The sequence below is a fragment of the Podarcis cretensis genome (genome assembly GCF_951804945.1).
Source record: "Podarcis cretensis genome assembly, chromosome: 10".
Taxonomy (NCBI): Eukaryota; Metazoa; Chordata; class Lepidosauria; order Squamata; family Lacertidae; genus Podarcis; species Podarcis cretensis.
Genome location: NC_137179.1, coordinates 34,902,528 through 34,928,159, shown reverse-complemented (window position 1 = coordinate 34,928,159; position 25,632 = coordinate 34,902,528). Strand labels below are relative to the sequence as shown.

The following is a 25,632-nucleotide window of genomic DNA, read 5'->3' as shown; positions in this document are numbered from 1 at the left end:
GAGACTGTTTGCTCCCATATAGGCCTGCTTGAGAATTAAGATCATCGAAGACCTTCCTCTTGGTGCAATTTCAAGATATTTGGTGAGTGAGCACGAGTTACAGGAGCCTTGCAGTGCTTCCATGGTTCTGGAATACTCTCCCAGTCAAAATCTTCCTGGTTTTTCTCTTGCAGAGAAAATCACAGAGGGAAGTGTGTTCCAGACTACAGGGGCAACCATGTAAAATGCAACCTTGCAGGTCACATGACCCTATAGCAATCTGTAAGATATAGTGCCACCAATAGGGTTTCCTCTGAGGATCTAAGTCAGGCATAGGCAAACTCAGCCCTCCAGATGTTTTGGGACTAATACTCCCATCATCCCTAGCTAACAGGACCTGTGGTCAGGGATGATGGGAGTTGTAGTCCCAAAACATCTGGAGGGCCGAGTTTGCCTATGCCTGATCTTAGTGGTTCCAACAGTCATTTATATGGGAGACTATATTTCAAGGAAACAAGCTGTGGACACTGTGAAGTGGAGGAGTGGGAGGCTTGTTAGTAACTGTCAGAGCTGCCTCTAGGTCCCAGCTCACAGAGGACCAACGCTAGGCTGTCGTAATGTACAAAAGTCTTTATTGAAGTTCAATTTCCATTTCAAAGCCGCAGCGCGCAGCCCTACATCTTAAACCCTAGATCGGCGAAGTCCCGTCTGAGTCTCCTCCCCTCTGACACCAGTTTAAGATCCTAGCCCTGCTCCACCTTTTCCGCTGCTCTCTCCTCTTCTGGGTCCTCCTGCCCGCTGGGGCATTGCCCTTTCTGGACTCTTCCGACGCTGAGTCGCTTAGCTCCTCCCCCTGTTTCCGGCGGGCTTTAGGACCCGGTTCCCAATCCTCATTCTCTGCTGTCCCGCGCTCCTGTACATTTGAACTTGCCTCTCGCGCCAACCCAGTGACCTTTCTCCTAACCGTTACACTACTTCGGTCACTGCTTCCCTCTTCCGGGATACTGGCCGGATCTGACCTCCCCTCCGTTGTCCGACTTTCTGATGGAGGCGTGGTCAGCCCTGCCTCATCTTCTCTCCCTGGTGGGGAATGCACTGGCCCCGATCCTTGGGACTCTTCCCCCCCACTCTGCTCTGGTGGGGAAGCTGGTCCTGATTTCCAACTACTGCTCTGGGAGTCCCTGCTGCCCCCTTGCTCCTGGGGCGTTCCCCTTGGGAACCCCCTACCCCTGGCCACTGGCGCCCCCTTCTGTGAATCTTCCGATTCGCTGGAGAGGCTCATGGAATCCCTTGGTCCACTGTCCTCTTCTCCTACGCTCCCCTCAGATTCTTCCCCTTCGCTCTCCATCTCCTCTCTTCCCTGTGCCTCTGCTCCTGAGCCCCTGACAGTAACAGTGTAGAGTCATTATTGAGCAATACTTGGCCTCTGCTCCTAAGAACCCACTGCTGCCCAGACTGTCAGGATTGTTCAAGAGCTGTCTGACTAGTGAGGGAGAGCTGTGGAGATGGAGTGGCTGACTTCTGCTAGCTACAAAGCCCTGGGATACACTCTGCTCTGGTACTGCCTGAATTGCTTCAGCTTTGAAAGCAAATCAGGGAGCCTAGAAGCATCAGAAAAGATGTCAAAATAGATTACGCCAACAAAGGTGATGTTGAAAGTCATGTGTACAATGCATAGCTTAGGCAATGCAATCCATCCAGATTATAATTGGATGCCCCTCTGGAGATGAATCCACTAATCAAGTTTTAATTTGATTAAAGCAGCCAAAATAGTTGTATAATGTCAACTGGTCTCATAAATTTACCTGCTGCATCTTTGGGAGTACTGGCAGGGCTATACTAGGCTGTAAGAAAAAGCAAGGCTGCCAAGGAAGGATACCTTCCTTGATATAATCCATTCTGGAATTTGCTTTGAAGCTGATCCAGAAAGGTACAGAAACTGGGCTTTGAGTCCACTAGTTTGTTTCGTTTCCTCTTATTACAGTGCTCGGTTCCACTTCCTACTGAAATCATTCTTGCCGATATTCAACACAGAGGTTACCCGAGCCTCCAGTCACAGAGATGGCTTTAGGAGCACCCCAAGCTATGTACCTGTTTCTTTAAAGAGTCTGTGATTGTCTCCAAAATTGGTACACTCCCTGGTTCCCAGTCCTGGAAACTGCTCAACTGCAAGGTATCAATGTTATCAGTATCTATTTTGTTCGTCCACAACTGCACCAAGGCACCAGCTGAAAAAGTCATTGCCTCTGCCGATTCCAGTAAAACAGAGAAATGAAGCTGGGCGTCAGATGGCAGGGACAGGCGCACAATGCCTACTGTATGCTAATGACCCTGCCCAGCAGCAATCAATAGACAAATATAAAACAGTGAACTACATCCCTAGCTCTCTATTTCTTATCTTAGTTCCCTGAGATAAGTACCTTCTTAATAGTATTAGTGCACTCCTAAGCTTGTTTACCTAGGAATACGTTCCATTAGGTTCAATGGGGCTTCCTAATAAGCAAGTGTGTTTAGTTTTGCAGTCAAGTGTCCAAGCATTATATAGTAAAAATAAGATATGAAGCCCTTCCTAATAGCTGATCTCTTTCTTATTCCTTAGAGGTTTCATGGAGCCTAAGTGTGATTTTTGCAACCAGTTCAAATCGTGGTTTTTAGGGGCAGGGGTCCAACTGCTATTTGTCAGGGCCAAACAAGACATTACATGGGAAACATGGTGGTTAAGACTGTGAGACTAATTTTGATTCACAGTTTTTACTGAATTGTTGCTTTGCCACATGCTCACGTTCACACAAAAAACAAGCAAGTTTGCTTGAACTTTGGTTACCAAACTGACTGTTTCAACATTGATTTACTGGGAGGGGGACCCAGAGTTTCCATTTTTAATTAGAATTAATAAAACCAAACACAGCTGGACTTTGTACTGCATGCTCATTTTTATTTTTCACTTGAGATGCTTTTGAAGTAGGCCGCTCTTCCCTTTCAAAATTTGGTTGCTCTTCCCTTTCAAAAGTAGGTTGCTCTTCGGTTCCAAAAGTAGATTGCTCTTCCCTTCCAAAAGTTGGGTGCTCTTCGGTTCCAAAAGTAGATTGCTCTTCCCTTCCGAAAGTAGGATGCTCTTTCTTTCTCTGTTATCTTCCAAAGGTAGGGCATCTTCTACAGCACCAGTTGTAGACGGTAATTGGTCACAAGCCACTGGCTGTATTGGCTGCACTGTTGGACGAAGCCTATTGGACAGCTGTACCTATAATTGTAACAGTCAGAATTTCATATATATAAGAAAATTCTAGTTTCTTGCAAAGTTCAGTGCCAACTACGCTTAAGAGCACTAGTTTCAATGGGATTAGGTATAAAAGCTGTGGTTGAAAGGCATGACCTTGCTCCAGTAAATGCAGTGTGTGTGAAAATAAGAAGAGCCTGCTGGATTGGGCCTGCTCTCACAACAGCCAATCAGATGCCTATGGAAAGCACACAAGCAGGATTTCGGTGGAATAGCATTATCCCCTCCTGCCATTTCCAACAGATGGTATTCAGAACCATAACCTCAAACTGTGGAGATAGAACAAGTACATCAGGATTAGTAGACACTGGTGGCCTTATCCATGAAATTGTATGGATCCTCTCTTAAATCCACTGAGGTTGGTAGTTATCACTGCCTCTTATGGGAGAGAATTCTATAGTTTATGCTGAATGAAGAAAACCTTTCTTTGCTCTATCCTGAATCTTTAAACATTCAGCTTAATTGAGGCCAATGAAGTTGTGTTATGAGAGAATAAACTTTTTTTATACATCTTTATCATGTCACCTCTTATTTGCCTTTTCTCTAAACACCACCACCCCCATCCTGCAACCTTTAGTGACAGGGGAGTCACTCCACTTTCCTTGATCATTTCAGTTGCCCCTTTTCTGAAGCTCTTCCAACTCTACAATATCCTTTCTGACGTGAGGCAACCACAACTGTACACATTATTCCAAATGCAGTTGCACCATAGATTGATATACTGGCATTATGATTTGGGCAGTTTCATTTTCTTTTCTAATGCTCCCTAGCATGGAATTTGCCTTTTTCACAGCTGCTGCACATTGGTTCAACTTCTTCATTGAGCTATTACCTCAAGGTCTCATTCTTGGGCAACTGGAGACCCAAGTTTGGGGAACACTGCTCTAGACCATTTATGAACAAGTTAAAAAACAGGTCCCAACACAAGTCCTTAGAGGATTCTGCTTTCTACATCCCTCCCTTGGAATAACTGTCCATTTATGCCTACCCTCTGCTTCCTGTTACTTGAACCAGTTTCTGATTTACAAGAGGATCTCTTCTTATTCCACAATGGCTAAATTTACTGAGAAATCTCTGGCTGGATTACTTTCTGAACTAGATCTTGCACATGTTCAAAACCCTTACACCCTACACATTTGACACCTGCTGTTGAATCCTATGTACCCAGGCCTTGGAGAAGGGCAAGGAAGTCCCACCAAGGGTGATGAGGAGACAGGAAGATCTTTAGTTGGAACTGGTACTCCACAAGGAACCCTTGTGCTCCTAGTGCATGCATGCTTGCATAGAATGTCTGAGATTAGGTTGTGAATTTAAATAAGCATACAGCATAGTTAAGATGGATAGACCCTGGGGTTGTCCACACTTCTGCTGGCCCCATGCTTTCTAGGCACCAGTGCCTTTGCTGCTTTTCCCTGGAAAACCTCTTTGGCAACAAATGGCAATTAATGGAAAATCTGACTACCATCCACTCTGATTCAGCACTAAATTGCAGGTTTTCCTTGGAGAAGTGGTGAAGCAAGGATAAGCTATCTGCCTATGAAATACATATGAGAACTTAAAACCTTACTTACCCATTTCTTTTTCCAATACCTGAAGTTGGCCATTATGTCCTCTTTGCCATACATAAGTTTGCTTTCCACATGTTGGTCTAATCCCCCTAGAAGATAATAAACAACACGATCTCTCTCAATACTTTTTATTAAGACTAGTGCAGTTCAGGTACTGATATAACCTGATTATGTACACTCCTAAGCCCAGGTGTGGGGAACCTTTGGTCCTCCAGACATTGATGAATTTTAGCATCCTTCAGCCTGTGTAAGCATGGCCAAAGACGATGGGTGTTGTTGGCAAAGTGGCAGCAGCGCAGGTGGCTTCCCAGCCACTCACCCAGAATGTATTGCTCCAAGGAAAGACCTTCACCCTAGTCCTTTCTCGGGACACAGGGAGGAAGGTAGCTGGCTGATGGTTCTGTATCAGCAAAAAGAAAAGAGGCAGAGGAGATGAGGTAATAGAGAGAAAATGCTATTCCTAGGCTGCTGATGAAACAAGAGGGCAGGGATGTGGCAGATTCTACTTTGGGCTGACTCTGCATCACCACCTGCTGCAGAAGGTGCAGGAGATTGGGTGCTGAGTTCCCAGCTGCTTTGAGCAGATCTGGCTCCACAGTGTTCCAAAGAGCAATCTGTGACCAATTTTGATACTGCTCTCTCGGGGAATCAGGTCAGGGATGCAGCTACCACAAAGCTCTTGGTGTAGCATCTCTCAGTGGAGCACACACACATGCAAGGAGAGCACAGTGGTCTGCTTCTAAAATGCTTTCCCAATCCTAGTCTTTCTCAGGAACCAGAAGAGGGAGAAAATGGCTGGTGAGAGAGGCCGAGAAAGGGTTGTTCATTTTGTTTTCCTCTTCAGAGAAACAAGATCTGAGGAGAGAAAGAAAAGAGGCATTCCTCCCTCCCCCAGAGACAAAGATCTGAGCAGAGACGTAGGAGGACAGAAGAAAATGGCTGCAGAATTAATAGAGACAATGAGAAAGAAAGGTACAGGCCTGAGTAGAAGAATGCGGAGGACAGCAGTGTTCAAGTAGTCTGCTTCCAAGTGGAGGCGGGAAACAAACTAAGGCCTCAGCTGAGCACTTTCTTTGAAGATACAGAGTTCCCTGCCTCTTAGTGATAGGGCACACTAAACTCACATAGTGACCTCCAACACCCAAGAGAGAATGCTTGGATGCACCCACTAATGTGGATGGCCACCTGGGACCTCTAGATTCTGCATATAATTAGTTGTGCACGACTACACTTCTTCCAGGGCCAATCATTTCTATAGAAAAGGGCCGATAAAAACTGAGCACATATCGTTTGTTAGTATGGACATAGCTGCTCAATGAAGGCCTACATTTGTAGGGGGAAACGATAGACAGACTAAGGAAGCATGTGTTATACCTCAAATACATATAGCAACAAATCAGAAAGAACTGCAGACACAAATTTTGATGCTTATGTCAAAACCAGAAAAAGGTACCTGTTACTAAACTCATAACTGATCCCACAGTAAATGTGATCAAAGTTCCTAATGGGTTGAAGTATAGATATGACAGTGAGAACCACCAGTAATCTTTTTTGTCAGGTCTGGAATTAAACAAATAAAAGATTTAATATTAATTTCATAGAATTATGTAATAATACTATCCACAAACACACTGAGAGGAATTCAACATTGTGCTAAGATTATTGTTCTGCCAGGGCAAGCATTTTGGCTTGCCAGCTGTAATGGTCTCCCTTTCCTGCCCCCATGTGCTGTTCCAGGGGCTCTCCTGATTGTCCCCCTGAGCTAGTTTGTACAATGCAGGTAGAGGAGAGCGGGGAAAGCCCACAGCTCAAGCCAGTGTCCTTGCGCAGGGTGTCCACTGATGGGACTCATTAGTTGAATCCTACCCACTATAATTTAAACTGCTAAAGGCTGTACAAACCTCCCGAGAGTAAGTCCCATTGAATTCAATAGGACTTAGTTCTGAGCAGACATACACAGAATTGCAGCTGGTATGCAATCCTAAAGACATAGGGAGGATTATGAAATAGTTTTCTGTTCTGTGGGTAGGTAACCAACACACCTTTTTGATGTTCAGGCATACAGATCGCTGTATTAATGATACTTTGTTTACTTTTTAAGAAACTGAATGATAAGTAAAGCATCCATCATTAAAGTTACCAGATTTGCCTTGCTGTATATATTTCAATTTATATAGGAGCACGTACATAATGTTTGTGCCAAAAAGAATCCTAAGAGGACCAACAATAACATAGTAAAGGTCAATAAAAAATGAAGTTAAAAGAATGTACGAAAACATACTATACTATAAAAAAGCCAAACAATATGAAACATTCAATCGTATCAAATTTGTCACTGACTTCTTGTACGTACCTTGCAGAAGTTGTAGGATGGAGAGTAGTAGTTAACTGTGTAGTATTGTATTTTGTACAGTTTCTAACTGAAAGGGGCAACGGCAATGTTCTGTGTGGAGGGGCAGGGTGCCTCCGAGACCCAAATCCAATCCACAAAACAATAATAAACCCACAAAGTAGACCTGAAAATGCACCCTAAGAAACAAAGTTACACACAATGAAAGCTAAACAATAACAATAGAGAAAAATCATGTAAAAACCAAAAGGCCCTGGGTCCAGTTCTTTAAAGGAAATTAATGCCACCTACCCAATATTAAACGAGTCTTATTGGCTACTTTTAGGGCACCATTTTTTAAAAGTCCTTGCCCTCAACCCAGTGCTCTGTTGCAGTTCGCCATTTGTTACAATGGAGAAAGCAGACCCAGAAGCAACTGCAGAGAAATTCTGTGTGCCTATTTCTGTGTATATGGGACTCTGCATCAGGAAGCCTACCTGTAACTTAGTGAAGAAGTTGAAGCTAAGATAGCAACATCATAATGAAAATAAATTCTATTAACCAAAGTTAATAGACCACAAGGCATTTGCTTTTCTCCAAACATTTATTTCCTGGAGAACTCTTTTCAAGAATAACTAAGAGTTCAAACTGGCTTATTTTTCAAGTTCCCAGTTGTAGAATGCACTCTACTTTTATACTGAAATTAAAGTACTGTTGGTAACAAGTGCTTCCAGAACATGTGTTTTCACTTGGGCTTATTTGCGTTACTTCAACCTGGGATCTACGCTGTAGTTCTTAAATTGATCGTAAAGGCCTTTAAGATGTAATAACTAAAGGACTGCTCCTTGTGCAGAGTTATCAGTACAGTTTATTTGAAGTTTTCTACAATGGAAAATGTTTTTTAGATTAAATTCATTGTAACACTTTGCCTTTTATATTTCAGGGTGGTTGAGAAATAACCAAACCATTGTAGTCAGGACTCTAGGCTAACACTTTCCCCTAATGTAGGCTAACACTCTTCCCTAATGGTTTTTGCCTCCTTATCCTAGAAGGGAGCCATAGTTTGCCACTTCCAATGAAATGGCGAATTATGGATTGCATCCAACCAGGGTTAATGGCAGGGCAGGACCACACACAAGGCGCTGAGAGATAGTGGGTGAGTGTTGGGCTCCCAATTGCTTGTTGACAGAATGCTAAACCATGGCATAGCATTAAGTCTTGTCTGAACAAAGAGTCTGTTTCACTCTGTGTGTGAAGATGCTTGGTAATGACACAAGGAACTCTCTGAAATGCTAAAATATGAAAGGTGATCACCACTCCATACCCGCTCCATTTAGGGAGAGTAGGATGAAAGACAAGTACTTACTTTAGAATTTGCGAAAGGCATGAGGATGCCCAAAGAAAATATCCCCAAAAGAGGGCCACCAACTATTCCAAAAAGACTGAATGCTGCCTGAGGTAGGGAGGAAAAATAACAAACTCTGGTAAGTACAGGAAGCATTACTTATTGTTTTTCTCCAGAATAGAAATTTACCTAAATAAAAATACCCATTTTCTGCTAGGGATGCAAGAGGAAAATTTTCAAGGTAAAATGTAGCAATACTTGTATATGGCAGGCCAAAACACTTCATGAGTACTTACTGAGGAGAATCCTCTGAGCAAACTGAGGCCAATAAAATGTTTCATAAATGTGTGAACAGACACAAATATTGTTAGATGGATTTAACCAGAGAGAAGCAGCCCTCAAATGATACTGTGGCAGATGTCCCATGTTGCACTATATTCAGTGCCCTGTTAACCATTACCATAGCTCCGTGAACCTAATGAGAAAGAATAATGGTGCATCACCCCAATCTCTAAGCGGTGCGAGATTCCAGAGGTTCCAGGCATATCCTCAGGCTTTGGTTTCCTTGGAATGAGGGGCAGTGGAACCTGTACTGTCTTTATGATATGGTTTACTTCCAAAAATACAAAACCTGCGCCTAAGGTCTTGCTTCTCTCATAGCTACAGCCTTGGATTCAAACAGAAATCAAGCATGGCTCTCACTCTTTGCTTCCAGCTCTTACACACCACTCTGCCTACTGTGATTCTCACTACCAGCCAGGTGAGGCCCATTTGGCCTCTGGCACAAAGCAGCCTCCTTTCCTATACTAAAGACCCACACATAAGGCAATTACCAAGGAACTAGCCTGTCTACTTCAACAACGAAATCCCTCAGACTCTCAGCAAAACATGTTAATGTAAATTCCATTCTAGAAAGGAGACTTTCTAGTGTCTGCTTCATTTGTTGAAACCCAGGTTGATCCAGATCACACTGAAACAAGGGCAAAACAATATCCCCTGGAGGGTGTGCCACTAAACCACAAAGATTATTGTGAACACCACTAGAGTATCTATGGGAGATCTGCAGGGGTCAGGCATGATTGGTCCTTGTCAAGGATGGGCATAGTTTGGTGTGGGAAAAGTTGGACCCACTGAGTAATTGAGAATAATTTCTTAAGATCTTCATTGGGTGTATTGGTGGGCACACTGTCACCCCTGGGCATTGCACTGGCAACCCCCAATGGTGTTCATCTCTACAGCAACTACAAAAACGGCTCCTATGCCTGCACATCTTGTGATCCTTGTAATATAGTTTATGAGGTGAATGGTAATGATTCAAGTTGCTCCAATCCCTTTGGGGTAGGTCCATGAGCATCATATACCTTTACCTTCCTTTGCCATCAGGGATCTCAACCCTGACACAAATTAAAGGAAGTCTTTGCTTCCTGTCGGAATGGGCATAGATGGCGGCGACCTTCAGAGAATCTCCTACCCTAGAGCCTTCCACCCCTCCAAATTGTACTTTTGAGCCATCAAAGTGGTAGCAAAGATTTATTTATCTCTGAGTCGCTTCAAGTACAATGGGGCATGTCCTGCAAAGGTGGGTTAGCTGCCCCTTCTTCCCATCTGCCTGGCAGCACTACATGTTTGTGTTGCATGTTTTGTTTTATGTAGTGGGACAAGGATAACCTGATCCAATTAAAGATCTGTGCACCTCTCTCACCACTCCCACAGCATAGAATCAGAAAGGACCAAGAATACATTTCAATCTGAAATAATAACTTCTTAGGGAGGTAAACTAGCACCCTGCTATCTAGACAGATTGCTGGTAAACTGGGGAAAAGGCAATAGTTTCACGACCTTTCTCCAAACTAAATGGGAGCAGATATACTGAAGGATATTGAAAGCATTCCTGCCTCCCTCAGGTTATATGTGATTTTTGCTTTGGGAATCATTGCAGGACAAAGGGAAGTGCAATGGTTTTGTTTCAAATTGAATCAGCATCAATTATATATGTGTAAAAGCTTGTTTTAGGTCTGTTTGAACAAGTGGAATGGCATCCCACTCCATTCTAACAAACTTCATGCACTGGTGAATAAAAACCCCAATGGTATTAACTGCATCCCTACTACAGCAAGTACTTAAAAAAACACACCAATAGGCAGTACAGTATAAGAATACCAGGGATAATCTATTTGAGCATAGGAAAAAGAGTCAATCAAATTTCTTGGTATACTGTATTTAAATTGATTACTTTTTCAACGAGTTTCACTCAACATAGCCAGGTTAGAGATTCATTTCCCAAGCCCACATAATTACTAAAGCAAACTAGGGATGGTCTCCTTTCACCCTGCTTTAGAGCTCACCTGACTGCAGAGGGTCTTGTCGGCAAATTGGGGCAGTCCAAGCAATTTGCAACTTTCTAGGAGAGGAATTGCTCCTTCCCTTTTCTTCCCTTTCATTTACTTTTTAAAAACCAGTAACTCTGCTGGTACCTTTGGCAGCTCAGGACGAGAGCTTGTGTCACCACCATTCTTCCTTCCCAGAGTGCCTTTGGGAAGATGGATGATGGTAGTCACTGAAGCTGCCAGCAGAGCACTAAATTATGAAAATTAACATTTTGGAAGTGCACACAACAATACAGCAACTTATTTTAAGAAGGATGAGACTTAAAATAGCAGTTAAATGACACCTACCTGTAAAAAGCTAGACATAACAGATGCCACTCCAGCCATGGAAAGGCACACTGAACCATACAGCACCTCTAGTTGGATAAATGCATAAAACGTTTATAGGACAACTTAATTATGCAACTGATTTAAAAGTTTCTCTGTTTGCCAATTATAAAATCACATGTGGCTATTAGGATTTACTCTGAGGAATGCTCAAACCAATAAACTGCCATTTCCTCCCCCCTTAGCAGAGGACTAATATGAAAATAATTTTTCAAGAGCCTTAAATGCTAGATATTAGTTTAAACATAATACAATTAGCACATGAAATTTCTGTTACACCCTATTTGCATGGCTAAAAAAAGCTTACTATGCATGTTTAGCTGAGTATCATTTATGACTAGAGTAAGAAACTCCCTTGTCCAACATCTTCCTAATAAATTTGAAATTGCCATGTTACTCTTGGCCTAAATTCAGTTATGGCCTAAAGCCAAAATGGTTCAGCAACTAGAGATGGACTTAGATCTGGGACACCTAGCTCAAATCCCAGCTCTGCCAGAGGAAAATGGTGGCCTCCCAGTTGTTGTTGGACCCACACATGTTCTAACCTTACCCCTTATCTTTTCTAGTATAACTCTGTTGTATTTTATTATTAGCAGGGGAAGAGGATACAGGGTTGTTTTTTAAGATAGAAGATGTCACATGTAAACTTACTAGTTCCAACGGAAATCCATGCCAAGTTTGTTTCAGAGACTTTGAAATTAGGTTTAATAAGATCTTCTACAGTTACAACAGCTAACGCATTGATGCTGGAAGACATTGTACTAAGGAATGTAAAATTAAAATATTTTGCATCTTTACTGACAAATATTTAAAATATTTAAATAGTTCAAAAATATTAAAAACTGAATCAAGGGAATTAAACTAATTTGAGGAGCTGCAGAAACAGAGTTTTAATACAGATGACCAACTCACAAAGCAGTAAGGGGTTTTCACCACAAATTTGTTTAGTCATTTATAAGAATAAGAATAGATTATTTATATCCCACCCATCCGGCTGGGTTTCCCTAGCCACTCTGGGCAGCTCCCAACAGATTAAAACATCAGATATTTAAAAAATTCCTAAACAGTTCAGATGTCTTCTAAAAGTCAGATAGTTGTTTATTTCCTTGACATCTGATGGGAGGGCATTCCACAGGGCGGGCGCCACCACCAAGAAGGCCCTCTGCCTGGTTCCCTCTTGCAGTGAGGGAACCGCCAGAAGGCCCTCGGCACTGGACCTCAGTGTATTGACAAAACCAGGGTGAGATTCTACCCCCTTCTACCACGATTCTAATGCTAGTTAAAAGTTTAGAGTCAAAAGTGGAATGGCTTTCCTACATTAACCACTTGGTAAATTTATCATCTGCATTAGCATTCCATGGAAAATGACATCAGGTGTGGAAAACATTTTTGCCAAGCTATAGAGCTGGTATCTCCACTGTAGTGCCACTGGCACCACAGCTCCTATGAGATTATACCAAGTTCCCCACTCAATGTTGGAACTTATAGTAAGTTGGAACTCATATTTTCTTTTTAAATTTAAGACTGTGCACGCATTTCCAACATAATACGCAGTTGTGTTTCAAAGCTAATTTGCCTATCACTGTACACATCAGCACTATGAGTTGTGTACTGAAGTACCCACTGTACCAGAGGGCGGAGTGATGTCTTCACCTGACGGAATTGCCTGGTTAATATCCCCACCCTGTCTCCAAAATTCCAGGTGAAAAGGAAGCCTTCTCAGATGTACACACTTAGGATTCAACACAGCTTGAATAAGGACACAGTGCTTAAGTTACATTGAAGCTTGAGAGAAAACATACCAAAATACAGTATTTCTCCAGAAACTACAGAATTGCTCTGGTTCCTGGGTAATGCCCACAGTTTTAAAAAATAAATGGTGGGGGTACACTGGATCAGAATAAATGTTAACAGGCCCAGCATGCACTTGTTCTCAAAGTTAGCAGCACATGGGGAAGGGAAGGTTTAAGGCATCCTTGCAAGTGTAAATTCCTAAATGTCAGCTTCCGCAACAAGGCAATTAGCATTTAAAGCAAAGAGTCCCTTTGCTTCCAATGGGAGTTTTTTCCTAATGCTAATTGCTGAACCAAAAGGGCAATTTTTATGGACTTTAAGTCTGTAGGGGTTTAAACCTCCTTCTTTCACATCCTATTACCCTTGATAATATCTGCATGCTCACCATGTTTTAACATCATACAGTTTCTAATGTTAACAACACCTGTGGTGTTAACTAGCCTTTGAAGCATTCCTAGCATCCTGCTGATTTCCCTTCTTTTCTTGTGAAACATTATGGTTGTGATAAATCAGAGTAACCTATCATGAAGCTTCCGCATGATACAACAACAAATGATTGAGGGCCAAAATGTGCATTATGTATGGTTTGGTGTTGCATTTTATTTATCTATTTATTTCATTAAATTTATACTCCGCTTGATTGTTTAAAAAACCAACAACCTCAAAGTAGTTTACAAAGAATATAAAACAACAGCAATATGAAAAAAATGCAACAATAATTTAAACTTTCAAGAAGTTAAAATAGCAATAGAGTCAAAACGGATTAAAACTCACTTCAATATCTATGCATTTTTAACTCTTAAGTAGTAGCTTTAACTTCTAATTTTGCCTGTGCCACTCACAGCAGTAATTTAATGTTAAAACAATAGTGACTGCAAAAATACACCATGTGCATAGCTTGTCATTTGTTCCGAGAGTCACAGTTTTAGCATAAAAAGATGGGCTAGAACTAATCAGTTACTTTCCAGAATCTAGATCTAGGATGGCAATTTGCAAATTTACCTTAATGTTCCACTGAAGGTCCCAGCCACAAAAAGTCCCGGAAGTCCCGGAAAGTCTCCCAAAATATCCATCACAAGATATGGCATGATCTAAAAAAAATCCCCCCAAAATCGAGGTTTTAATTTTTTGCTGTCATTTAAATATATAACCTGTGTCTGAATAATATAACTTTAAACATTTTAGTCATGTCATACTATGTTCCATTTAAACTGTAGCTCTCCAACGGAGGCCATGGCTGTGAAGAGAAATATGCTTTGATCTTCTGATGTGTGAGGCATCTTGGCATATTGGGTACTCGCTACAGCTGGCATGCACAGGGCTTGGTGCCCAGTACTTATGTCATGAGGGAGCTTATGTTGGGATGTGGAGTGTGAGCTTGTGGGTGGAGATGCCTTGGGACTGGAAAATCTATGTAGGGCTGGCCTACAGACCACCCGTGAGTACTGACTTGATTTCTTTGTGAGCCGAGAAGCCCGTTTTCCAAGGGATGTCATCATCCACAGCTGAAAGAAGTGAGGAAGAGATAAAGAGTAGGTGAGCAGCTGCCGCCTATGCCAAACAGGCATGTAAAGAATCTGAATCATCCTGGCCAGAGCCACAAAAAGGAAAAATGTGCAAGAGAACCTCCAGGTTGCAGACAAAAGCTGCAAACCTATGACTCTCCTAAACTGCTCCACTACTTCAACAGAGGGCAGGGGAAAGCTAAATGTTCATGTTAACTCTGGCTGTTGCACTGAATCCAATGAGTTTGACTCAAAAGACATCAGCAGATGCCTTTTGTGCCGATTTTTAAATACCTGCTGAAAACTTTTCCATTCTGCAATTGAGCATGTGTCCTTTCACAATGGTTAATTGAGATCAGTTTTTAACTGTTTTGAACTTTTATGGTTTTATTGTATTTGTTTTTATTGCTGTAATCTGTATTTCTTTATGATGCAGCAGTATACAAATACTTTTATAACTAATTAATGTATCATTCCTGTATTGTTATAAGTTCAGATATTATTTAAGTTCAAAATAAAGATTTATTTTCAAATATGTGGCTTCAGTTTATTTTCACACACCACACTTTTTTGTTACAGAAAAAATAAAATTATACAACTGCATAAATATAAAATTCTTATTTCCTGATTTCATTATATCTGTCCATTATTTCAAGTAAAATAGCACTTTCCTTTATTCCTATTTGTCATAATATGTTAATAATGTTATCTTTCCAAAAGCCCTACTCAAAACTCAAATAGTTCCATGGGAGATACACAGAGAGTAGATCAAATTCATATTTAAGTATTTCACTCAGTAGTAAACTAAACCTGATCTGGTGCTGACACAAAGCCGGCAGTCCATGGGTCACAATCCTTGTATATAGAGTACATTGCAAATCCACATCCAATTGCAAAACACAGAATTAAGCAGATTCCCACAAGAGTTATATACAGAGATCTGTTTAAAAAAAAAGTTAGAGAAGAAAGCTAACAAAGCTTTGTTCTTAACAAAATTATTTTAAAATAGAGGAGTACTGCCACATTAATGTATCAAGGTACTCAGACTCCAAAAGCAGCAGAAGATTGTAAGAACACATATCTAGCTAACATCATGCCTCATAAAAAGCCATCGGATGCAAGGGAAATCCTGTGAATTAATGCAAGGAGTTTTTCATTTCAGGGTATACCACCAAGCTTTTGGAAAGCTTTGCTGCACAGAGAATAGGTCTACTCATGGCACTCTCTTTCTGATGTGAAAGATGTTTCCTGCATTGGCAACACTACAAATTATTGCTAAGCACAGATCTGGCATTATTACAGGTGACACATTCTAGTCATTTCATAGTTCGAATACATCAAACTTTTTTAGTTCCTATACTTTGGAACTCCCTGTCAGGCAGGTGCCTTTGCTGTACTCTCTGGCTCCTGCTTATAGCATATTTTAATCTCTGTTGAGTTATTACAAAATGTATTGTCCTTAACTATCTTATTGAGAATTATAATATTTCTAGGGGTTTTACTGCAATCAAGTGGTATATAAATTTTGTCATATAAATAAATAAGCAAAATGATATCTAGTGTTAATTTATCATATTAGCAAAATAGAAATTTAGGTAACTTATTTTCACCAACATGTTTTTTTGGTAAATATGCAATGTAAGAAGAAATATGCCCTTTAAGATTCTCCAAAATGGCAAAGTACTCAGCAATTGCTCCAATTCTGCATGGGTGATCCAATTTTTGAAAATTACCGTATATACTCGAGTATAAGCTGACTTTTTCAGTACATTTTTTATGCTGAAAAAGCCCCCCTCGGCTTATAATCAAGTGAGGCGGGCGGCAGCAGCGGAGGGACGGGCGGCCTGAAAGGAGCCCTTTCAGGCTGCTCCTTCCTCCTCCTCTGCCTTTGCCGCTGCCTTTGCCGCTGCCAACAGCAGCAAAGGCAGAGGAGGAGGAGCAGCCCGAAAGCAGCCCTTTTGGGCTGCTTGTTCTTCCACCGCCGCTGCCGCCACACCAGGTTTGTGGTGTGGTGAACCGGCTTATACTTGAGTCAATAAGTTTTCCCAGTTTTTTTGTGCTAAAATTAGATGCCTCGGCTTATATTTGGGTCGGCTTATACTCGAGTATATACGGTAGTTTCTATCTACAAATCACATTTCTCTGTGAAGTTAATGCACAAAAATATGTTGCATGGGGAACCCGTTAGTTGAAAGACAGGTCAGCCATCCTTACAGGCAAGAGCATGTCAGCCTCCTACTGCTGCACTTCAGAATATGTGAATTGCAGTAAGAGATATACAGTGGTACCTCTGATTGCGAACAGGATACGTTCTGGAGGCCCATTTACAACCTGAAGAGAACGCAACCCGCGTCTGCGTGTGTCGAGATTTGCTGCTTCTGCACATCCGTGTGACGTCATTTTGCGGCAAAACCCGGAAGTAACCTGTTCCGTTACTTCTGGGTCGCTGCAAGACGCAACCTGAAAATGCTCAACCTGAAGCAAACGTAACATGAGGTATGACTGTACAATATGTGGACTTACTTTTTTGCCTCACGTTGCGATCTGCAGGCAAGGTATCGTTGAACTTGACAGTGATTGGTTCCATATACGCTAAGCCAAGTGAAAGTACCACCAACAACTACTGTCCAGAATGTATGCCTTCGCAGAGGGTTTGGGTCAAAGCTAAGAGACAAAATATATGTATTTTAAAAGTATAGGTTTTGACATAAAAATAAATCTGAGATTAGTGAAAGAAAAGGGGGATTTTAGAACTTTTCAAAAAAGAATCCTCTTCATCCCAGTCTATGCTCTGGGTGACACCCCCAGTACCAAACTATATATTATTATTATTATTATTATTATTATTATTATTATTATTATTATTTATATGCCACCAATCTGACTGGATTACCCCAGCTACTCTGGGCAGCTTCCAACAAATTAAAACACAGTAAGACATCAAACATTAAAAACTTCCCTATACATGGCTGCCTTCCGATGTCTTCCTAAAGGTGGATGGCAGTATTGTTGGTTAACAGGAAATGTCACCCATAGAACATACCACCCTACTGACACTAGGAAATATTTATTCAAAGAGTTTCAGATTGGTAGTAAACTTCCTTTTATCTATGTATGTATACCTCTCATGCTCACTTTATGTGAAACTATCAACTCATTGAGTTGTATCCAACTAAGAGCTCATCCAGACTTCCTTTTGCACTGTGCTTTCCAAAAGGAGGTCTGCACTTTTCAAGTCCGAGTGGTTTTTGTTTTGTCCCAGCACCTTCCCAAGAAACACTTACCATTTATCACTGAAGTGGAACAAACGGCAATCTGCAGAAAACCCAATTGCCACTTGTTAAAATTCAACAGCAATGCTTTTTTCGGGGGGGGGGGGGCACAGGGGTACGGATACCCCTAAACATTTTGTGAATCTAAGTTTGGCCTCATTGAGGGGCAGTATTCCAATATGAGTAGGAAACTGAGAGTACCCCTAAACGTATTTTTTTTTGGGGGGGGGGAAGCACTGTTCAACAGTAAACAGTGCGTTTCCTTGTGGAAAGTGCCAGGACCAAAAGAAGAAGAAGAAGAAGAACTTCTTGCACATGGACTTGAAAAGTGAAAACCCGTTCCTGGAAAGTGCAGTACAAAAGGAAATCTGGAGAAGCACTGAGTTGACACCCAGCTGTTTGAAGTTTTTCCAGATGAGTTGGTCATTGGTATGATTATTTTTTAATGTTTATGGTATTTTAAGTTTTACTGTACTTGCATATTTTTTTATAAAATATTTATATTTTTAATAAATGGAAGTGTGTATTTTTATATATATAAATGAATAAATAAATCATACTTGGGAGTAGATCCAATCTAAGTTAGTTAAAGTCCATTGATTTCAATGGGTTTAATCTGAGTATGGCTCAGCCGGATACAACTGTTTATCCATGCTCATGAGATTTTATCAAGGATGCTACTTCTACCGTTGTTGACTCATTGAAACCTAAACACCAAAACGTTTCAATGTTTGAGGTATTACACTGCAGCCTAAACAAAAAGACACTTACTCCCATTTTGTTATTCTTCCTCCATCGACAGCATCATCTATAATAGGACCAATTCCTCCTTTAATAATCAGAGCCCGTATAAGCACTGCCAGAAGCGCACATATCATCAGCGTAAACTGGAAAACATCTGTCCAAACTACTGCTTTTAGGCCACCCTATTTGGAAAGAGCAGATACAGTATGTAGTAAAGTAGTTCTACCTATAGTTCTGTAGAATTGCTTCAATTTTTATGCACCAGTTCCTGTGTCCTTGCTCAGTTAAATAATCACACTAATTTTAACAGCATTGACTTTAAATTTAGCTTTAAATTTTAAAGAGAGTTTCTAGCCATAGCAGTGAAGCTGCAGGCAGTCTCCTAGGCCAGAGGTTTTCAACCTTTGAGTCTATGGCTCCCTTGACCAACTACATTATTTCTGCAGCTCCCCTGTGGGGAAATGTGCTCCAAGCCTCAGAAGCCTGCAGAGCCAGCATCCCCTCACCCCTTTTCAAACTCTCCTTTGTGGAGAGTTCCCTCAGCCTCCTCTCTTCTCTCCTCTTCTTGGAAGTCATATGGGCAGCAGCCACCACTGCCCCTGGTCTCTGAGCCGCCCCGTCCCCACCCCAAAGAGAGGTGCCTCCTCATGCTGCACCCCTGGGGGGCCTGGGAAGAGGATGCCCCCAGCCTTAGTAGCCCAACAGAGACTGGCCAAAAGTGAATGTGAGGCCACCATCTTATTCACCCTGGAAGGCAGCAGTAGGTGCCACTGGGCCTGCATGGTAGAAAGGCTCCCCTCTGGCACTGGATTCTCACCTCCCAGGCAGGCAGGCATTGCACACAGCAAGCACAAGAAAGGCTAACACAGCTCCTTCCTGCCCGGCCGGCCTTCCACTTGTCTGTCCGTTCCCAACAGCAAGGACTGGTGGACTGGGCTCCCTCACCCACTGCTTGCTTACTCCAAGGCTACCTAAGCTCCAGGAAACCAGCATCTCTTGGCCAGTCCCTGACGCACCATTCGCCTGAGGAGCTTGTAGCCAGGGCTGCTGCAACAAACAGCTGTGCTAGCCTTTGGGAGGCAGATTTGTCGCAAGAGGGCATCAGAAGGAAGGAGGGAAGGAAAGAGGGAAAGAGACCAGTGTTGCCCATGGCACCCCTGACCATCCTTCAAGGCACCCCAGGGTGCTGTGGCACACTGACTGAAAACCACTGTCTTAGGCCATCTTGCCAAGAATGCCTTGCTCGAGAGGACTCCCAGTGCTTGTCAGAGAGAGACAGAAAATTTAAGGATGTCACGGATCATTACAGTTGTCTAAAACCAGTATAAGTATAGATAAGCCCACAAAAGTTCATGGGCTCCTACATTTTTTACTAGCCTGCTAAGAGGATGTGATATCAGGCTATGGTCTGAAAGCATTTGAGACCACCTTGCTGAAGCTGAACAGGCTTGGTTTTGGTCAGTACCTGGATGGGATTCTCCCTGGGAATCATATAGATGGCCTCATTGATATGAGCCTCCTAGCAGACCAGTCAGTCAACCAACCAACCAACCAACCAATCAATAAGAGTGTTCTAGCAGACAGAGAGATGTAGCAATCACTGGATTAGAATTCCTTGTTATAGTTACCAGGGTTCTATATGCAGTTATTCTTTATTTTTTACCACATAAATCTTAAATAGAACATTTGTTTATTAAAACAAGTTCTTAACATACCACTGTGCAATAGAAAGTACAGATTACTGCTGTTGAAATAATAGACTCCCACAACTGAACTCCTGTAACTGAAAAAGGGGGGAAAGATACATAACACAATTAAATTAAATAATGGAAAGATAACAAAAAATAATGCATATGAAAAATCACCACATTTATGAATTTTAAGCTTGCTATTGACAAGGAATATAAATACTTATTCAACAGTAAGCAACAGGTATACTTGAGCACCCAACCTCTGCTTTAAAAAGTCCAATGAAGCAGACTCCACCACCTTGCATGGTGGTCTGTTCCACTGTTGCACAGTTCTACCATCACGCGCGGGTTGCAATTCGGCACTTCTGCGCATGCATGACCGCCTAAACTCGGAAGTAACCTGTTCCGGTACTTCTGGGTTTCGGTGGTCCGTAACCCAAAAAAAACGCAACCTGAAGCGTCTGTAACCCAAGGTATGACTGTATATTGACTTTGGTGTCATACTATTTACACACAGCAGGGCACACATAATTTCACTCATGTTTTTCGTTTAACACCTACAGAAGTCAGCCTACATCTTGCAATATCACATTAAAGATAACAGGTCAAACTTTTCCTTAATTTTTAAAAATGTATTTAACAGTATTTCCACATTACCTTTATTCAAGGCGTGTGATGGAGAAAATAGAACAATTCCAGTGTATATTATCTGAGGAGGTGGAACAAATAAACATCCATGTGAAATATATGGTCTCTCTCAGAATCATTTGTCCTATGCCAGCTTACACTGATTTAAATGTAAAATAGCAACTGTTACTAGATCAATTCATTGAAAAGAGTTAGGTAAATTTTAAACTTCACAGACTCTAATTCAGGCAGAACTGAAGCAAATTATAAAGGTAAACTATGAGAGTAGCTAGAGAGCAGGAAATGTTTCAAAATGAGGTAAATAATAAACCTAAACACCAGCAGAGTCTAGAATCACAAAAGGTGAAAACCCTTCTCATGGTTCATCTTATAAAACTAAATGAGGACCTGGTATTGGTAGTGGCACTGTGATTTTTTTTCTTTTTCAAATGAAAAGCCATTGAAGGAATAAACCCTTCGTATACGACCCACTTAAAGGCCTGCCCAGACTTTTTCTAGAATTCCATTTATTTATTTATTCATAAAATGACTGCCAGTGCTGTTTGAAGCCAATGGAAAGTAGTCCACCCATTATATCTATGTATTGCTATGTTAGCGTTTATAGTAAAAAATTGTTGTAACACCATGGTATTAAATTTGGCTCTGTTCAAATACAAACAAACAAATCATCAGACATTTCTTAGCATACTAACTATATGTCTGTCATTTCAGCTACATCAACTCACATGAGACCCAAAAGAGATATCTCATAATTAATGCACTTTTAATGCAGACACTTGAGATTCTTTGCTACAGTATGTATATACATACAGTAAGCAGTAAGCCTCTGTAGAATACCAATGCGCTTTACCTATTTCTCTTCTAGCAATTATTATCTTTATGCCTATACTCCCTTGCAAGCAGCATATTGTATAACTATATTGTGAAGGGTTTGAAGAAATCTGTATTCTGATACAATCCTCTACAGCCAAACGGTCCAAATAGATCAGCCCATGGTATTCAGTTTAGGTAAAAAGAGAAACCAAAGTATATTATGGCACTCGTAGGATATTAGGACATAAATGAATGCATTATTCCCTGTTCCACTTCCATCTGTTTGTAACAAGAAGGGAACATAACTGAAGTTTGCATCTTCTCTGAAAAATGTGGTCCTTGGGAAAGTGATAAATAGAGAACTAATTTAAATCTAAAGCAAGGCCAAGCAATCTATACTACACTGCAAAAAGATGTCAAACAGTAGCCAGATGTGGCATTCCAATTGATAAATTATCAGCACTAAGGTCAAAGAAACTAGTTGGGAGTAAGAGCAGCTCTGGAAGTGACATTTATATTTAATATTATGTAACTAAACATTATGGTCCAACTATAATTTACAATAGAATAATACAAAAGATCATCATCTTGCACTGTACTTGCCGTTATTATCATAAACATGACTGTTCCAAGCATGCGTATATATTTATTGTATCGAAGCTGCAAGTACTGCAAAAGAGACAAATTATTTTATACAAAACATGCATATTTATACTGAATCTACTTAATATGTAGAAATAGTATTGACACCATTCCTTTAAAATGAAATTAAGTACATATCTCAGAGAATTAGCTGGGTAAATATCAGTTTGTCAATGGAACTTTGTGCAATTAGTGAGATGACTCCTCTGTAGCTATTAGAAGCTGTGGGGAATGAGAGCAATTTAGGTCAGGAAAAGGAAATGAGAGGAAAGGAATAAACATCTTCTTCCCAGAGTATCACCTCTCCATATAAACTTGCTATGTCCAGCTTCCAATGACTTGTTGTTTTTAAGTGGGAGACCCTAATTATAGATCTCCTGAATCATTTTTTGTATGTCTGGGTTTGCTGTTGCCTGATAAGTATGCTTATGTTCTTCTACATATTTTTTCCTGTTTAAATGGCATATATGACTAAGAGAAAAGAAGGGAGAATGCAAGTTGCAGCCTGTTGAAGATTTTCTTCCCCATCCCCACATGAGAGTTTGGAGTGAAAACATTTGAGTATCTCTAGGATGAGGGCTTCAAACAGTTAAATTGCATTCTGCTCGTGCCTGCATGTTGTAGAAGTTAGTGTACTAGAACAGTAGAGACCTGGGTTACTAACCCACTCAGCCATGAAGCTGGCCTAATCCACTTCAGAAGGATTATCTAATACAGGGGGTTCATGGAACACCATTCATGTGGTCCAAGGCTTGTCTGTAAAAATGGTTACAGATAATGCAGCATCTAGCATAGTGTATTAAAACTGCTATGAAAGACAGACGCAACAAGCAGCAGCAGTACACCCAGATATTTTTCAATTTTCAGGTGGTCCATAGGGACAAAAATTTGGAAATCACTGATCCCGGAAAACCGGAAATAAGGTACCGTATTTTTCGCCCCATAGGACGAAAATGTATTCCCCCCCCCCCAGGCACGGGGCAGGCGCGGGGGAAGCCCGAGCTTCCCCCGACCCCAGCCCCCAGAACAGCCTGCTATCCGCAAGCCTAGGGAGCCGCGCCGGTCTCCCCAGGCTTGCGGAGAGGTGCGCGAAGCCCGGGCGCGCTCTTCAGCGCGCACCAGGCTTCGAAATGCAGGCAGCTCTGTGCCACCCTCCGGAGCCCCGCGCGGCTTTGCACCGGACTCCGGAGGGTGGCGCAGAGCTGCAGGAAGCCTGGGAGCGCAGGCAGCTCTGCGCCACCCTCTGGAGCCCCGTGCGGCTTCGCGCCGGGATCCGGAGGGTGGCGCAGAGCTGCAGGAAGCCCGGGAAAGCCTGCATTCGCCCCATAGGACGCACACACATTTCCCCTTCATTTTTGGAGGGGAAAAAGTGTGTCCTATAGGGCAAAAAATACGGTACTCTACTCAAAGTTCCTTGGAGGAAAAAGTAGGATATAAAGATAGCAAATAAACACAGGAATAAAGTAATAATCAGTGTTCTAATATTAATAATTGAATCACTGAATTGTAGAGTTTGAATTGTAGAGACCCCCTGCAATGCAGGAATCTCAGCTAGAGTGCTTATATTTCACCATCTGTAATTCTAGCTCCATTTTATTTTCCTTTACTGAGATTTCAAAAACTTAGAATCAAAGATTTAACCATAATATGCTCTTCCTTTACTTAAATTGTCTTTTTTAACAAACAAACAAATTTCTAAATTATTGGAAATAAAAATCCAACACCATGGAAAAGGAATGTTACCATTAGCGCGTGAAATTTTCCTTAAATATGTAAAAAAAAAATTTTTTTTTTAAGATAGCATATGCATTGGAAGCCATTTGCCTGTACTTATTTACATTACTTCTTCTATCTAATATTCCGATCTGTGTTTTTACATTTTTATCTGTACGCTGCCTTGAGTCCTGGTCTGGGGAAAATGCAAGAAAAATGCAGGCTCAATTGAAAGCTGCTCCTTTCCACCCAGGCCCACAGGTAACATTAATGGGGGGAAATGGGCCACAGCTACAAGAATGCCTCTTGCAGGGAACCAGTAGTCTTCAGCCCTAGGAACAGGTTTGGAAAGGCCATGGCAACCTCCTACCTACCTCATAGGTGCTGCCGATATCCAGCCTGTAGTAAATGGGTAGAAACACTTCGGCGCTGATCACCACCATGATGCAATAGGCAATACCGAGGAGTCCCGCAGTGCTCCCAAAGCGGTAGACCTCAGCCGGGGTCTCCAGCATGGTCAACGCAGACGTGAAGCTAGCTGCGAGGGAGAATGCCACAGGCAAACAATTCATTCTGTGGCTGCCCATCAAATAGTCACTGTGACTTAGATGGGCTTCGCCCATGGCGACAAAGATGCCAATGAACACGGAACCCAACAGCATGGCCGCAAAGACCAGCTGGTCGAGATCCGTGAAGCGGTCAGCAGGGTCTAAGTCGAAGCGGGCTGACATGAGGCCCAAATTGAAGGCAGCAAATATAGACAAGAGGAAGACGGAAGGAAGAAGGAAGGCTCTCGCTACCCTGGGAAGCAATCGCAAAGGAGGCGCTTCTAGGGCTGCATAACCTCACGGATGCCACCAGCCAGGTGCAAAGTCTTTGCCCGCATGCCCATTGCCCCCTTTGCCCTGCTGTTCTCTCCTCAGTCCTAAATCTTTTCTTAAAGCTAAGCCTAACTCTGTGTGGAGAGGCCGTGGGTTTTTTGAAGTTCCTTCATCTTTAATTTAAAAAAGAAAAACAGCCTGTCTTAATTTTGAGGAAAATGGAGGTGCTGCAACCCTGATAACTGCTAGGTATGAAAAAAAAAATGGCTGGGGGGGGGGAGGCCTGTAGAAAACAGAACGGACTCTCAAAGTGGAGAACTTCAGTGGGGAAATGGTGAAGAAGATGTCCCAGGAGAAGTGAAGCAGCAACTCAGAAAGCAGCTGCTGCTGACAATGTCTTTGAGGGAAGTGGGGGGGGGGGGAGGCCTGAATAAACAAGGCTTTGCTACAAATAGAAAGACAGGAGAAATAGGAACCCCAGTACTTAGAGAGGTAAAGAAGAATGGCTACAGTTCTAGAGGGAATGAAAAGGGGAACCCCAAGGTCAAATGGGTAAAGAAAAAACAGAGAAGGAGCTCCTTTCCCTAGAGAGGCCAGGAAGGGAGTGGCAGGCAAAATGGCTGCCAGCAGTAAAAGCCATGAGTCAGAACCTTTGATTAGGAAGGGAGGGGGATGCAGAGGGGTTTGTTTTCTTAAAGGGATATTCACTAATAAAAGCAAGTACAGTGGTACCTCGGGTTACACACACTTCAGGTTACATACGCTTCAGGTTACAGA

General features: G+C 41.9%; 1 protein-coding gene and 1 long non-coding RNA gene across 2 annotated transcripts; one reads left to right on the top strand and one right to left on the bottom strand.

Annotated features, from left to right (window-relative positions):
• Positions 1-21: 21 nt before the first annotated feature.
• Positions 22-6,271, top strand: LOC307224817. Its single transcript, XR_013842764.1, has 3 exons — positions 22-82; positions 1,964-2,152; positions 5,669-6,271. It is a non-coding gene; the product is annotated as an uncharacterized lncRNA (long non-coding RNA).
• On the bottom strand, positions 2,891-25,632 carry LOC307224787 (sodium-coupled monocarboxylate transporter 1-like). Its single transcript, XM_079991909.1, has 15 exons — positions 24,409-25,632; positions 22,283-22,348; positions 20,876-20,927; positions 20,243-20,310; positions 18,555-18,709; positions 17,035-17,175; positions 15,322-15,451; positions 14,009-14,097; positions 11,864-11,973; positions 11,174-11,241; positions 8,520-8,606; positions 7,178-7,353; positions 6,278-6,384; positions 4,828-4,913; positions 2,891-3,220 (listed from the first exon to the last, which is right to left on the bottom strand). The coding sequence occupies exons 1-15, from the start codon at positions 24,763-24,765 to the stop codon at positions 2,921-2,923; spliced, it is 1,992 nt and encodes a 663-aa protein (XP_079848035.1). The 5' UTR covers positions 24,766-25,632; the 3' UTR covers positions 2,891-2,920.

Bases quoted from the DNA above. Each gene is read 5' to 3' on its own strand.
- LOC307224787 (XM_079991909.1), bottom strand. From the start codon at position 24,765: ATGTCAGCCCGCTTCGACTTAGACCCTGCTGACCGCTTCACGGATCTC. The intron at 20,928-22,282 runs GCAAGTACAGTG...CCACCTCCTCAG, and splicing joins TCATGTTTATGATAATAACG to ATAATATACACTGGAATTGT. The intron at 17,176-18,554 runs GTAAGTGTCTTT...TTTGTCTCTTAG, and splicing joins GGAAGAATAACAAAATGGGA to CTTTGACCCAAACCCTCTGC.